The sequence below is a fragment of the Chlamydomonas reinhardtii genome, chromosome 4 (genome assembly GCF_000002595.2).
Source record: "Chlamydomonas reinhardtii strain CC-503 cw92 mt+ chromosome 4, whole genome shotgun sequence".
Classification (NCBI taxonomy): domain Eukaryota; kingdom Viridiplantae; phylum Chlorophyta; class Chlorophyceae; order Chlamydomonadales; family Chlamydomonadaceae; genus Chlamydomonas; species Chlamydomonas reinhardtii.
Genome location: NC_057007.1, coordinates 1,498,956 through 1,511,645, shown reverse-complemented (window position 1 = coordinate 1,511,645; position 12,690 = coordinate 1,498,956). Strand labels below are relative to the sequence as shown.

General features: G+C 63.9%; 2 protein-coding genes across 3 annotated transcripts; one reads left to right on the top strand and one right to left on the bottom strand.

Annotated features, from left to right (window-relative positions):
- The first annotated feature begins 9 nt into the window (after positions 1-9).
- Positions 10-5,885, top strand: CHLRE_04g213800v5 (uncharacterized protein). The gene is made up of 10 exons (XM_043061641.1): positions 10-340; positions 466-524; positions 693-774; positions 980-1,046; positions 1,356-1,620; positions 1,820-2,685; positions 2,929-3,122; positions 3,315-3,354; positions 3,740-4,198; positions 4,345-5,885. The coding sequence occupies exons 1-10, from the start codon at positions 321-323 to the stop codon at positions 4,378-4,380; spliced, it is 2,088 nt and encodes a 695-aa protein (XP_042925136.1). The 5' UTR covers positions 10-320; the 3' UTR covers positions 4,381-5,885.
- A 275-nt stretch (positions 5,886-6,160) lies between these two features.
- Positions 6,161-12,649, bottom strand: CHLRE_04g213905v5 (uncharacterized protein). Of its 2 annotated transcripts, none has more exons than XM_043061646.1 (12): positions 12,254-12,649; positions 12,076-12,130; positions 11,864-11,959; positions 11,551-11,574; positions 11,120-11,179; positions 10,800-10,898; positions 10,497-10,616; positions 10,193-10,285; positions 9,724-9,816; positions 9,168-9,501; positions 8,469-8,884; positions 6,161-8,163 (listed from the first exon to the last, which is right to left on the bottom strand). In XM_043061646.1, the coding sequence occupies exons 1-12, from the start codon at positions 12,625-12,627 to the stop codon at positions 8,062-8,064; spliced, it is 1,866 nt and encodes a 621-aa protein (XP_042925135.1). In that variant the 5' UTR covers positions 12,628-12,649; the 3' UTR covers positions 6,161-8,061. The 2 variants fall into 2 exon arrangements, with proteins under 2 accessions (XP_042925135.1, XP_042925134.1); XM_043061645.1 differs by having other exon boundaries at positions 6,161-7,352.
- Between the last annotated feature and the right edge of the window lie 41 nt (positions 12,650-12,690).

Here is a 12,690-nt window from a genome sequence, read left to right as displayed (position 1 = left end):
TACGGGACTTGCAAGGGTGTGAGCATGGCACAGGGGGGCACGGTTGAACGCCTTGTGGCCGGTCGCCCGTCTTGAGCAAACACCTAAGCTGCCAACAATTAGTTTGTCTCCCTACGACGTCTTTGTGCCAGTCTGAGCTGTCCCTCTTGTCCGTAAAGTGAAGCATTTCCTCGACACACGCAGCACACAACAGTGTGCCTCCCGTTATGTGCATCTGAACACGTATATCAACTTTAAGATAGGGGCATTTTGCAGGTCTTGCCACGCAGGTCCCGACAGCTGAAATACCCTAAAATTGCGGGTGCAATTCATCGTTGTGGATGCCTCCTCTCCAGCAAGGGTGCGTTGCTGTATCCCTGACTTCATTATTACTATTCTGGCAGCGGCATGAGCGCGGCGTCAGCGGTTTCGGAAACGTCTCTCGGTTGCACGTAAATTGCACTCCTGTTCGTGGCGTGCGCGCAGGAGTGTGCCCGTGGCACTGGCCCGGCTCGCTGACGATACACGGTGTCCGGTTTGCTTTGGTGAGTGAAGGTGACGGGGGCGGTGGCAGGTTCAGCGTCGGGGCTGACGTGCCTCCTCACAGCAAACATCGGCGCAGCTTCCCTCTGTTCCCCCCTCCCCACTCCGGCACGTGTCTTTCCCCACCCAAGCTAGGAGCAACCCCGTGCCCTCAATTTACATCACCGTAGGCATCTTAAAGCACACAGTCACCTCAACGGTGTGCCTGCACCGGTTCTGCGCTCAGTGCATTGACCACTGCCTGGCGGGAAGGTGGGGCCTATCAAACGTGGGGGTCACGGGAACACACACGCACGTGTGGGTTACCTCGACTGTGCTGTGCCTTGACGTGCCACTGTCCGGTGGGTTCGTGGCTAAAATCTCTGTGTTGGCACACTTATGGAACTCGCCTTAGCACAGCTGCAACTCCTCGACACCAACCTCGTCCATCTGTCTGATGTTACCGTGTTTGCCACAGGCCTCCCGACCACAAGGATTGCCCTGTGTGCCGGACCAACCTGCATAGCAGGCGCTCACTGCGACCAGTGAGTTGGATTGGGAAGCGAGTAATTCCAAAGCACAACGGAACCGCTTCGGATGTTGCGGGATAAGCACACGTGTTATCGCTTCAAATCACGACAGCAACACACCTAGCGTTCCAGCTCGTGCCAGTGTCCAGAAAATCCACATCTTTATAGCTCTGCCAACCCTGGCCAAACCTGCTGGAAGCCCCCTTTTCCCTTTACCCGCTCTATCTCCCCCGCCGCAAACTGCCCTTTATCCCACTCCCTTGACTGCCCATTGACTTGTCCCTCTGTGCCACCCCCCAACCCCCCACCTCACGCTCCCCCCAGGACCCCTCCTTTGACCGCCTGCTGCGCGCGCTGTACGGTGACGTGGCCGCGTACGGCGCCGCCGAGGACGCGCTCGTGGCGGAGTGCAACGCGGCGGCGGCGCAGTCGGCGGCGGCGGCTCAGGAGGAGGCGCTGCGGAGGGCGCAGAAGGCGGCGCAGGCGGAGGCGCTGGCAGCCAATTGGCCGTACTACCACCGCGGCGGCGGCAAGGGAGGCGCGGGCAGCGGCGGAGGAGGCGGCGCGGGGGCGGGCTGCGTGCGGACGGGTAAGATGGGCCCACCTGCCGGTCTGCCGGCTATCCTGCCATGTGACATAAGGATGGGACTGTACAGTACCATAGTACCCCGAGACAGTCCCAGGGTGGAGCACGGTGGGTACACTCCTAGTATTGTAATAGTAAAGAACTCGAGACAGTCACTCGCTTACCGAGCTAAGCCCCAAATCCGTCCATTCGGCCGACGCAGGCAGCACACCCTCCGCGCACGCCATCGCGCGCCAGTGCAGCAACACAACAACCTCCACCACCAGCCATGACACAGGCGGCGCCGGCACCGGCGCCGCCGCCGCTGCAGGCAGCGGCCACGGCCACGGCCACGCGGCGGCCAAGCGCTCCCGTGAACCCAGCCTTGATGCCGCTGCCGCAGGTGCCGGCAGTAGCAACGGCTGCGGCTCGCCGAGAGTCAAGCGCCGCCCGTCGGCGGCGCAGCTGCCTGGCCCGACCGGCAGTTCGCTGCTGCCGCCGGCGTGTGGCTCGACCACCGGTGCCGGCACCGCCGCCGCCGCCATCGGCGGTGCCGCGGATGGGGCGGCGGCACCCGGCATGTCGCGCCGCTTCTCAGTGCAGCAGCAGCAGCTACAGCCGCAGCAGCTACAGCAGCAGCAGCAGCGGGCTGCTGTGACGGGAATCGGGCGGCGGGCGTCTAGCATCCTGGGCTCGCCGCCTCCCGCGGCGGCGGCGGTCGCCTCAGGCCCCACCGCCGGTGCCACTGCGGCCGCGAACACGCCCTCACGCGGCGGCAGCGCGCGCGGCGGCTCGCCGCAGCCTTCTCCTCAACCTCGCGGCGGCCACCATCACCCCCACCCCCACGCCCACCACCAAGCGCCCAGTGGCGGCGGCGGCGGTGGTGGTGATGACGTGGCTATGGTACCCAGCAGCCCTGGCCTCGGCCATGGCTCGGCCCATGCGGCGGCGGCGCCGCCGCCGCAAGGCTTGGGCCCGGCCGCCAGTGCCAGTCTGGCTAGTCTGACCAGCCTGCTGCCACGGGGGGCCCAGCTGGCGGTGCCCACAGCGCGCTGCGCCGCCGAGCTGTCGTACCGCCACCCCTCCATGGTGCGTGGGAGCTGGGGGGGGGAGCTGGGCAGGGAGCTGGGGAGTGGGGGAGCTGGGTTAGGGGTTGGGGGGCCGGATTTGGGGCCATCGGCATGCATAGTCTGTGTAAGGGGCTGTAACGGGGATGTGGACGTACACACTTGTCCTGCTCGTGCAAGAGCGCATGGCAGTAAGGAAACATCCACAGCACAGCACACACGGTACCAGCTAAGACGTCTTATTTGCGGCACGGCATATCGACAGGTTGTGTTGCAGCTGCGGCCGGCGCCGCTCGAGGCGGTGGCGGCGGCGGCGGGCGAGGCGGCGGCCGTGGCGGCGGCGGCGACAGGGCTAGCCGGCGGCGGCGGCGGTGCCGGAGGCGGAGCCGCAGCAGGCGGCGGGTGTGGGGGCCGGGTGCTACGCTCCGCGACCCTGCCGCCCCTTGAGAAACCCTTCCTGTGAGTGCCGTGCTTCCCGTATCGCTCTGACTTGGAGCAGTCTATTGCGACCGTGTTCATGTAACGGCATCGCGCGCTCTGACATGCATCTCACACAGCCTCGGCGTAGTTCCATGGACTGAAACGTGAAAGTCTGCGCACGCCCTCGCTTTCTTCCTAACTCCCGACCCCGACCCTCACCCCTGTCACCAGGCTGGTGCCACTCAAGTGGACAGTGGCGCACATTGCACAGGTGGGTGCACAGGGCCGGGCAGTGGTGGTGGTGGCGGCGGTGGCGGTTGCGGCGGGGATGCACAGGGCCGGACAGTGTCGACAGGGATGCACAGGGCCGGACAGTGGCGGCGGGGATGCACAGGGCCGGACAGTGGCGGCGGGGATGCACAGGGCCGGACAGTGGCGGCGGCGGCGGTGGCGGCGGCGATTACGGCGGTGGTGGTGGTTTGGGGGCTTGAGATGGCTGCTGCGTGTGCGGCGTGTCTCTGCCGTACAGGTTTGCACTCGCACGCCAACCCAACCCAGCCCCTTACTTCATTGGCTTTCATTCAACCAGCCATGCCTGGAACCCCACCCCCATTTCTTCACTTCTTAACTAATCATGAATGTAACCCCCACTACAGCTGTTGAGCCAATGGCTGCCGCCTCGGCGGTTGCCCGCCACCACAGCCGGCGGCGCCGCAGGCGCCGCCGCCACCTCGGCCGCTGCGACCGCGGGCGAGCTGGCGCCCTGTCCCGCCTCGTGCATACGTCTGGAGCCCGCGACCGGCTGCCCGCGCCACCACCGCTACCTGCGCGGCTGCACCACACTGGGGGCGCTGGCAGCGGAGCTGCGCGCGCCTGGCAGCGGCGGCGGCGGCGGCGGCGGCGGCGGCGGCGGTGGAGCCGGGGGCGATGGCTGGCCCGCGGGCGACAGGAGCCGCAGCAGGGAGGGAAGCAGCACGTTCAGCAGCGCCAGCGGAGGTGGGGGCGGTGGGGCGCTGTCGCGGCGCGGGTCGAGGAGTACCCCGGGCGTGGGCGAGGGCGCTGCTGGAAGTGGCGGAGGAGGAGGAGGAGGCGGCAGCGGCGACTACTCGCACTTGGTGAGCGATGTGAGGGGGGTGGGACGGACGGGGCTAGCGTCTGGTAGGCAGAGGTGGCTTGTGGTTTCGAGAAGGAAAGAAGACATCACACACATGCGCCCGCATCGGTTTTGCGGCTGTGCCCGTGTACGCACCACCTTCCACAGGTACTCTATTACTCGGTGGAACCTACAATGTCGTGATGTGCATCAGGCTGCTTTTAGGACGGCTAGGTACCGGTAATCGCAGTGGATGGCAGTTTGTACTCCTCGCGTAGTGCCACTAGCTAGTGCAGCGCGCACTAACGCAGACACACGACGCAACTATCAAACGGAACCCCATAAGCATGGGAGCTATCCTTGCAAGCTGGTGGTAGTCTTCGATTATGGAGGTGGATGCCTGATCACGTCCCCCGGACTGTTCTGTGGAGCAGCTTACTAATAAATGCGATGGGACAGGTTCAGGGGAAGGTTGGCACAGTACTTCCGCCTCTGGTGTCGCCAAGGTCGGGCCGTGCTGACTCTTCTTGTGTCATTAGTGGCAACGGTTGGTGTGCCCGCACAATCCTGCAAAGTAACCGCCGCTCTAAGGCGAGCCGCGGCCGCTGTGAGTGTTGTTGATGGCAAGGTTCGATGGTCCATTCCGGACGGGTGGTTGCAGGGAAGGCAATAGTGCGATGGGACAGGGTAAGGGGCAGGTTGGCGTGGTCCCATAGTGTACAGTGTACTCCCAGACCGCAATGTTCAAGTTGCAGCGTCGAGGCAAGATTGCGCGGCTGGTATAACGCCCGAGTTACGTGCCGAGACGCTGACTTGCTGGCAGGCTGGTCGTTTGCTGACGCGCATTGAAGGCAAGGATGGAGGGCCGTGTCAGGGCCGGCGTTGCCTATGAAGCATAGTCAGCGGCCCCTGCGTGCACACAGACTGCCGTGTCCTGTGCCGCAAGACTTGCAACCAGCCTGCGACTCGCAGCCAGCCTGCATGCGGCATCCCAGTTCATGATCCATGCCCTTACGTGCGTGAGCGAAATTTTGCGGGGCGAGCGTCTCGCTGGGTTACCCCTTGTGCCTGCAGGCGCTACTGCCGGTACACCCGTCCCGGCGCTGCAATGCTGCCGCCAAGCGAACCCCCCTAGGTAACTATGCAGATTTTTTGCGAACCCAGGTACCGTACATGGTACGTGGCACCCGACCCGCGTCAACATTTAACGTGCCATAACCATGTGGGGTGTAGTTAGTGACATTCCCAACACCTTCCCCTCCCAAGAACCGTATGGCGTGCGTGGCACTTGTCCGGTGGGACCCGGCTGACAGAGTAAGAGGCATCATTACAACCGGTGCGTGTGCCATCACACCAGGGGGGCACCATGCCGAGGGGTCTGAATATGTTCCCCTCACTCATGCGGCCGAGTTAGCTGCTCGGACAAGTTGCAATGGCTTTCACATGCTACATATATCATAGATATCAGTAGACATTAACGTTTGCCGACGATCGTGCAAATAGATGTTAAATGCTTTGCGCCAACGGACCCTGTAGCTCCGAGACAAGGCTCAATCTAACGCTTAGCAATCATAAAGTCTTCCAACGTGCGATTTAGGCTCAAAGCAACCCTTTGGAGACTAGTCGTGACCTGGAGTCGGGATCGCGAGGAGGCCTCCTCTTCGTTCAATAAGTAGTTTTACAACATCCGCCGATCTTTATAAATCGACGGCAGCAAAGGATGCTGGAATTCGTGCCCTCCAGGGCAACATGCTTTCAATGTGCGGACAGACAGGCTAATCTGAGCCCCTGTCTACTTGCTTCACGTTATACACATATACAATAGAAGCTTTAGCTAGTCGGCCGGCTTGAATACGCATGTCGGTTTGGACACGTTTTGGCCCATGCGTGCCCACCTGTGCGGACAAACACGCGGGTTGTTCGCCCAGCCCGCATAATATTTCACCCCCCTGAGTTCACAGAATCCATATGGATAGTGTCCGCCATGCTTCATAAGATTTTAGGAGGGATCCGCTGAAGTCTGGGGTCAGTGATCCCCCCTTCTGACACGTTTTGTACCCCCCATCTTGCATGCCAAATTTCACCATATTTGGCAACTTGCGAACAGATCCGAACATCAAGTATTTGTTAATGAACACCCTGCCCGATTTTGGTGACTTCGCAAGTTGCCAAGGGGGGTTTTTGTAAGGGGTGAAAAATGCACTTTTTCACCTAGGGTGCCTCCCCCGTGTGGTGTGCCATAGTGGCTTTGCCAACACCCAAGTCCCTCATGCAACTCCTCTTGCAGCCTGCGTGTGCAGTGTTGCCAACCTCTGTCAACGTCACTTCGTCTGGTCCGTGTCAGTGCCCGCGTTCGTTCGTCACCATTGGTCTCGCCTGACTGTACCATTCAAGTCAGTGAATGCAGGCCTTCCACTCTATAGTAACCCATGTCCGCTACGTCAACAAACGATAACTAGCACCCTCACCACAAAGCCATGGTGCCCGCTCGCCAGGCTCCTTCCGCCCGGGAAACCTGTTGGAAGGCAAAACAAGCATTCACCGGCAGCCGCCGCCGGCCGCCATGCAAACACTGCTCCATTATAGATGCGCTCGACCTGGGGGTTGACGGGACGGCAACACGGTCAGGTGGACCCAATCCGTCCGCCCAAGCCGCGGTCTGCGCCAACTGCTCAACTGCTACTTTCTGCTGCCGATCCTGCTCCACTGAATCGCGCCGCCAAGCCGCGCGTGGCGCCTGCTGCTCCAGCACCTGCCGCCGCGCCGCGATCGCCCGGCGCGCCGAGATCCACCTGTGTGGGGAGCAACGATGAGTGCCCTGGGCCCCTACCACTGAGCGAGTAGCAGTTGGCGCGCAAGCTGTTGTCCGACCGACGAACGCGCCAGCTGCCGCGCAGCTGCAGCCGCCGCCGGCACAGATGGCGCCGCAAACTGCGGCGCTTCGCGTCTCCTCCTCCTCCCCTGTCCGCCCTGCCGCCGCCGCCGCCAGGACCTGCCCGAGCAGCGGTTCACTCAGTTGCAGCCGCGGGGACGTTTCAGCACTTGAAGTGCGAGTTATAGGGCTGCAGGAACTGATACTCTACGCCAATCTGCCGCCCCGCAAACCAGCGTCCGTTCATGGCGTGCTGCGCCGCCGATGCCGCCTCCACGCTCCCGAACTTGAGGTAGACACAGCCCTGTCAAAGCAGGAAACGCGGTGGGTGGAGGGCGGCGTGGGGTAAGTAATGGAAAGCGTGTCTTATCTAGATCAAGGGGGTTCTTTAGGTAAGCTTGGGTTGAGAGCACACGCAGTCAGGCAGGTTGGGAGTATGATAGGAGCCTTGCCTAGACCTTTGGTAAGCTGCCGGGGCGGGAACGCTCGTGCACGCTCGGCCTGCGGAGGTGGGGGGATTCAAAGGCATGGCCGGGCTCCGGCCGCGCACGCCCGCTCGTAGGCGGCACCTGCGCGCGCACGCCTCAATGGTGAGGTCTCAACGTGCAGCAAACAGCTTTAAGACCTCAAAACTGTCACCACCACCACCCTCGTCCTGCATGCTTTGGGGCCGGGAACAGGGAACCACATCCTCCGCACATGCGCGGCACGAAAGCCTGTTGGGGAGCAAACAAAGCGGCAGCGACACATGCCCTCCACGCTATCCCGTGCGCCTGTCATGGAAAGGAATGGGGGGGAGTGCGCGCGACCGTTCCGGGGCCACCTGCGTGGATTGCACGCCACACGCTGTCACGGGGGCCGCCAGCGTGCGTGTTGCTTGGGGGCGTGCGGGAAGACTGTGCGCTACGCTGCTGCTGCGCCGTGAGAGCAGCAAAAGCCGGGCGCTCCTCCGCTTTGCCAACATGTCACGAACCAGGCACCAGCGCCCTCGGGCACACATACCTGGCCCCGCACTACTGGGTCGTGTGCGGGGCGCGGGCAAAGTACCTGACCGCCGAGTGGGCCATGGCGCGGCGGGACGGCCGCGTCCCGGCGACAGCGGCAGCACAACGACACTGCGTGTTGCGACCGTTTTGTGGAGCACTGTTGTTGTGGGCGTGCACGGAGGCGTACCTCTTCCCTTGCCCATTTCCCTGTCCCCGCCAGGTTGCCTCCCGCTTACCCAGCACGCATCCCTTGCCTTTTCTTCGCACACCCTCACCCATAATCCTGACACCTGTTGTCCCAAACCTAGTGTCACGCCCGGAGCACTGAGCCCTCCTCACCGTGACACACGCGCACACACCACACCGGCCTGCCACATACACACGCACGCCCCGCACCCCTCCCTTTCCAGCTTCACCCCTCCCGCGCCCCGCACCTTGCTGGCCTTGTCCACGTGCACGTGCACCACAGCGCCGTACTTGGCGCACTCCTCCTGCACGTCGCTGGCGATCTCCTCCGCCCAGCCCGGCCCGCTCTCCGCCTCCGCCTCGCCCGGCTCAAACATGTTCTTTATGAGCAGGCACGGCGTGGGGATGGGCGAGCTAGGACCCAACACCGACTGAATGAGCGAGAGCGCCGGGTCCATCTTGGGACCCGCGGGCGCGGCCGCGGGCAGCGGCGGCGGGCCGGGCAGGGCAACGGGCGCGGGCATGCCCGGCACGGCTACGCCGGGCGGCAGCGCGGGGGCGTGCGGCGCCAGGCCGGCCGAGGTGGCGAGGCGCGCCATGAGCGCCTGGCGCCGGTCCGAGGTCAGCTTGAGCCCGCCGCGCGACTCCTCCTCGTCCAGCTCGCCTGCGGGTGCGGCGGGCACGTGTGTGAGGCGGCAGGATGATTGTGTGTGAGGGCGTGGCGGCGGGTGGTGCGGTGGGTTGGAGGCGAGATGATGCCGGCAGCGGAGGCAGCAGTGAGCAGGCCGGACGACCTAGGCATCTGGGAACCGAATGCCGGGCGACCAGGCGTCTGGGACCCGAATGCCGGGCGACCAGGCGTCTGGGAACCGAATGCCGTACCGCAGTAACGTGTCGCACGCCCCCCCGGCAACGCGTGCACGTCCCTCCCTCCCTCCCTGTCTCACCAATGCCAGAGTCGACCACCGGCGGCTGCACCGCCGCCGCCGCCGCGGCGGGCAGACCGGGCACCGGCAGGCCGGGCACGGCACCCGGTAGGGCGCCGCCAGGGCCGCCGGGCATCGCCAGTCCGAAGCGGCTGGCCACGTCGCTAGGGATGTTGAGCGTGCCGCCCAGGCCGCCGCCCAGCACGGACAGGCCGGGCAGGGAGCCGGGCAGCGCGGCGGCGGCGCCGCCCAGCCCGCCCGCTGCCGCGGTGAACAGGTTGGGAGCGCCCGCCAGCACGGGCAGCGCCGCCGCGGCGGCGGCGGTGACGGCGGGCGCGAGCGAGGAGATCGAGACCTGCAGAGGCCGGCAGGCAAGGGCATGTGTTGGGGCAAAGCCACTAGACAGCTGTGAGCTAGCAGGCACGCGCGGCGGGACTGTAGCCACCTCGCCCGCCACGCGGTGTCCCCGGCCCCCCCATGTGATTCCCCCCCCATTGTGCCCACCACCGCCCGCCCGCCCCCAATCCGGCGCCCACCCCCCGCCCACCCGCCCGCCCGCCTGCATGCGCCCGCCCACCTTGAGCGCCGAGTCCACCACCATGCGGCCGTTCCAGTGCTCCTGCGCCTTGGTGGCGTCCAACACCATGGTGAACGTCACGTAGCCATAGCCCTGCAGGACGAAGTTAGAGGTGGTGATGGTGAGAGGATGGTGAGAGGATAGTGAGAGGATGGTGAGAGGACGGTGGCGGTGGTGGTGATGACAGAAAAAAAATGGATGTGTGCGGGCTGAGCCGGGTGTGATTAGGCGAACGTTGCCTTCGACATCCTGTCTTGACAGTGTTCAATGGACTCTGACAGCTTGCTTTGGACCGTGTTCACGATCATCCCGTGCGCGTTATCCGCCCCGGTTGCGCTGCTCGCCCCCACCCCAGCTGCACCTGTCCCACAGCTCCCCGTGCCTCGCGCCCAACAGTTCCCCAACCCAGCTGCAGCAGCCCCTGCCCCACAGCTCCCGACCCCTCGAGCCCCTCCCTTACGCCGCTCACCGACGATTTGCCGTTGGTGTCGCGCACGACCTGCACCGACTCGATGTTGCCGAACGGCGCGAACAGCTGCTGCAGGTCCGGCTCGGCGATGGCCTGTGTGGACACGCATGAACAATGGGCGGTGAGACATGCAGTCTGGGCGTGGGTACGGCAAGGCGAGAGAGCGCAGCACTTGCTGGCTTCCTGATTGACGCTTAGCTTTTCTCCCTCCCGTGTATTCATGATAACAGCTTCTCCACGAAACAGCGTTGTGTCAACCTCATGCTGGTCGCCAGCGCCACGTCCCACGCGCGCACGCACACACCTGGTTGAGGTTTGCCACGTACAGCTTGCAGGGCCCCACCGGCACCGGGTTGTCGCCGCCCGCCTGGCTCAGCAGCGTGGCGGCCTTGAGCTGGCTCTGCTTGGCCTGCTGCTGGGCCTCCTGTGGAAGTGGAAGAGCGGGGCAGGAGGAGGCGTGAGGAGGAGGGGTACGCAGGATGACGCAGGCGATGCGGAAGCTCTCTTGCCTAATCTGCTGCGCCGCCCTCTGCCACTCGCCACCCCCACCCCCCCCACACACACATGCACGTGCCCGCGGCTCTCGCTGCACTTGCTGCACACTCACCCACGCCAGGTTCTTCTCGTGCTCCGAGCTCTTGACCATAATGGCCTGGTTCATGAACACACTGCCCGTCAGCGCCACTGCCGCAATCACCTCCTCCACCTGCGTTCGGTTGTGTGTTTGAACATCATGTGGTTGGCGTGTGTTGATGGCGCATGTAGGGAGCCAGGGCAGAGACAGAGTCAGAGGCATGGCAGCGGGTGGCGCAACCCCGTGCCCCCGTCCCCGCATCAATGTAGCGGGAATAAAGGCCGGTGCACACCGAAAGCACCAGCCGCAAGGGCTCGCTAAGGCTCTAAGCATCCCTACGCACGCACGCCCACCTTGCTGAACTCGATGTAGGCGAAGCCCTTGCTGCGCCGCGTGCTCTTGTCCGTGATGAGCTGAGGAGGTGAGGAGGGGGGCCGGGTGCTTGAGAAAAGGTCGGGAATGCCGGGGCGGCGCGGGGCAACTATGTGGAACATCTCACGGCAGCCCGGCTGTTGCATGCCCCTTACAGTTAGTTCTGTACCAGTGTCCCAACGGCCATCGGCTAGGTATGGCCACCCCACCCCAGCGGCCAATTGCGCCCTTACTACAGCCGCGCCGCTGTTAGGTGTGATGAGCTCTGAGCTCATCCTGTCGCAGGGAAACTCTTGCATCCCAGCACCTCACCTTGCGCCCATTTTGTCCGCATTCCACCGCCCAAGCGGCCCTAAATCTACATCCCGCCCCTCCCCAACGCCCCGCCCAGCAGCTCTGAGGCGCGCCTCACCTTGATGTCTACCACCTTGCCGACCTGGGGTTGAAGCAGGGGGAGGGGGGAAGGAGAGGACGCGGTGTCACGAACAAGGTCAGCGCAGGACATAGAGACTTATGGGGGCACGCGTGCGCGGTAGCTACGCCTGCGTCCGCCAAAGGTGGGTGCACACACGGCCTCCCAGGCCCCAGACCTGGCTCACCCCCCTCCATGCCCTTCCCTTCTCATGCACCCTTGCAACCCGTCCTTCATTATTTCCGCCCGCCCACAAGCAGGGCCTGTATGGTCCAGGAGTGCCCCGGCCTGACCCTTGGCAGCCCGTCCACACCTTGGAGAAGTACTGGTAGATGTCCCGCTCGTCCGCTTTGAGACTCAGGTTGTAAGCGAACGCCGTGCGCGTCGAGCGCTCCATTTCACGCAGCTCCTGCAATATCAAAGACATGATGTGAGCCCGGCGAGGAGATGAAGCGTGGCAAGGAGAAGAGGTGCAACGAAGCGGCGATGAGACCAGTGCCCCGCCAAAAAACTTCAGTAACTCACCTTCTCGGCCTCACGCGCAGCCCGCACCTCCGGCGGAGTCCGCTCCCGTTCACGCCTGTTAGCAATAGAACGCAGCCGTCCAGTCAGAAAACGCAGGTGGAAACTCAACAGAACCCCATGACCCCGTCCGCAGAATGGCTGTCACCCAAAGCCATGGCATCCCGCCGCAGCATTGTACCTGCGCTCATAAGAAGGCTCCGGTCGCCGGCCCCGGTCGCGGTCGTCCCGGCGGTCACGATCGCGGTCGCGCCGTTCCCGACTGCGGCTCCGCCGCTCCTTCTCACGCTTTTCCCTGCTCCGTGAGCGACGCCGGTCCTCCTTCTCCTTCTTGCGGTCCTTGCTGCGGCTCCTGCTTCGCCGCCGCTCCTTGTCGCGGTCCTTCTCACGGTCACGGTCCTTCTCGCGGTCACGGTCTTTCTCTTTAGGTTTCTCACTTCGTTCACGGCTCTCGCGTCCTTCTTTAGGTTGTCTAGGTGAACCGTTCTGTGCAGCTTCCTTGGGGCTGGCCCCAGGCGCATCTACTTGCTTTTCGAGGTAGTCCCAGTCATCCATGGTTGCAAAGTCGTGCTTGAATATTGAAAACAAACTGTAAGGGTGTGGAGCTCTTGGGTCAAA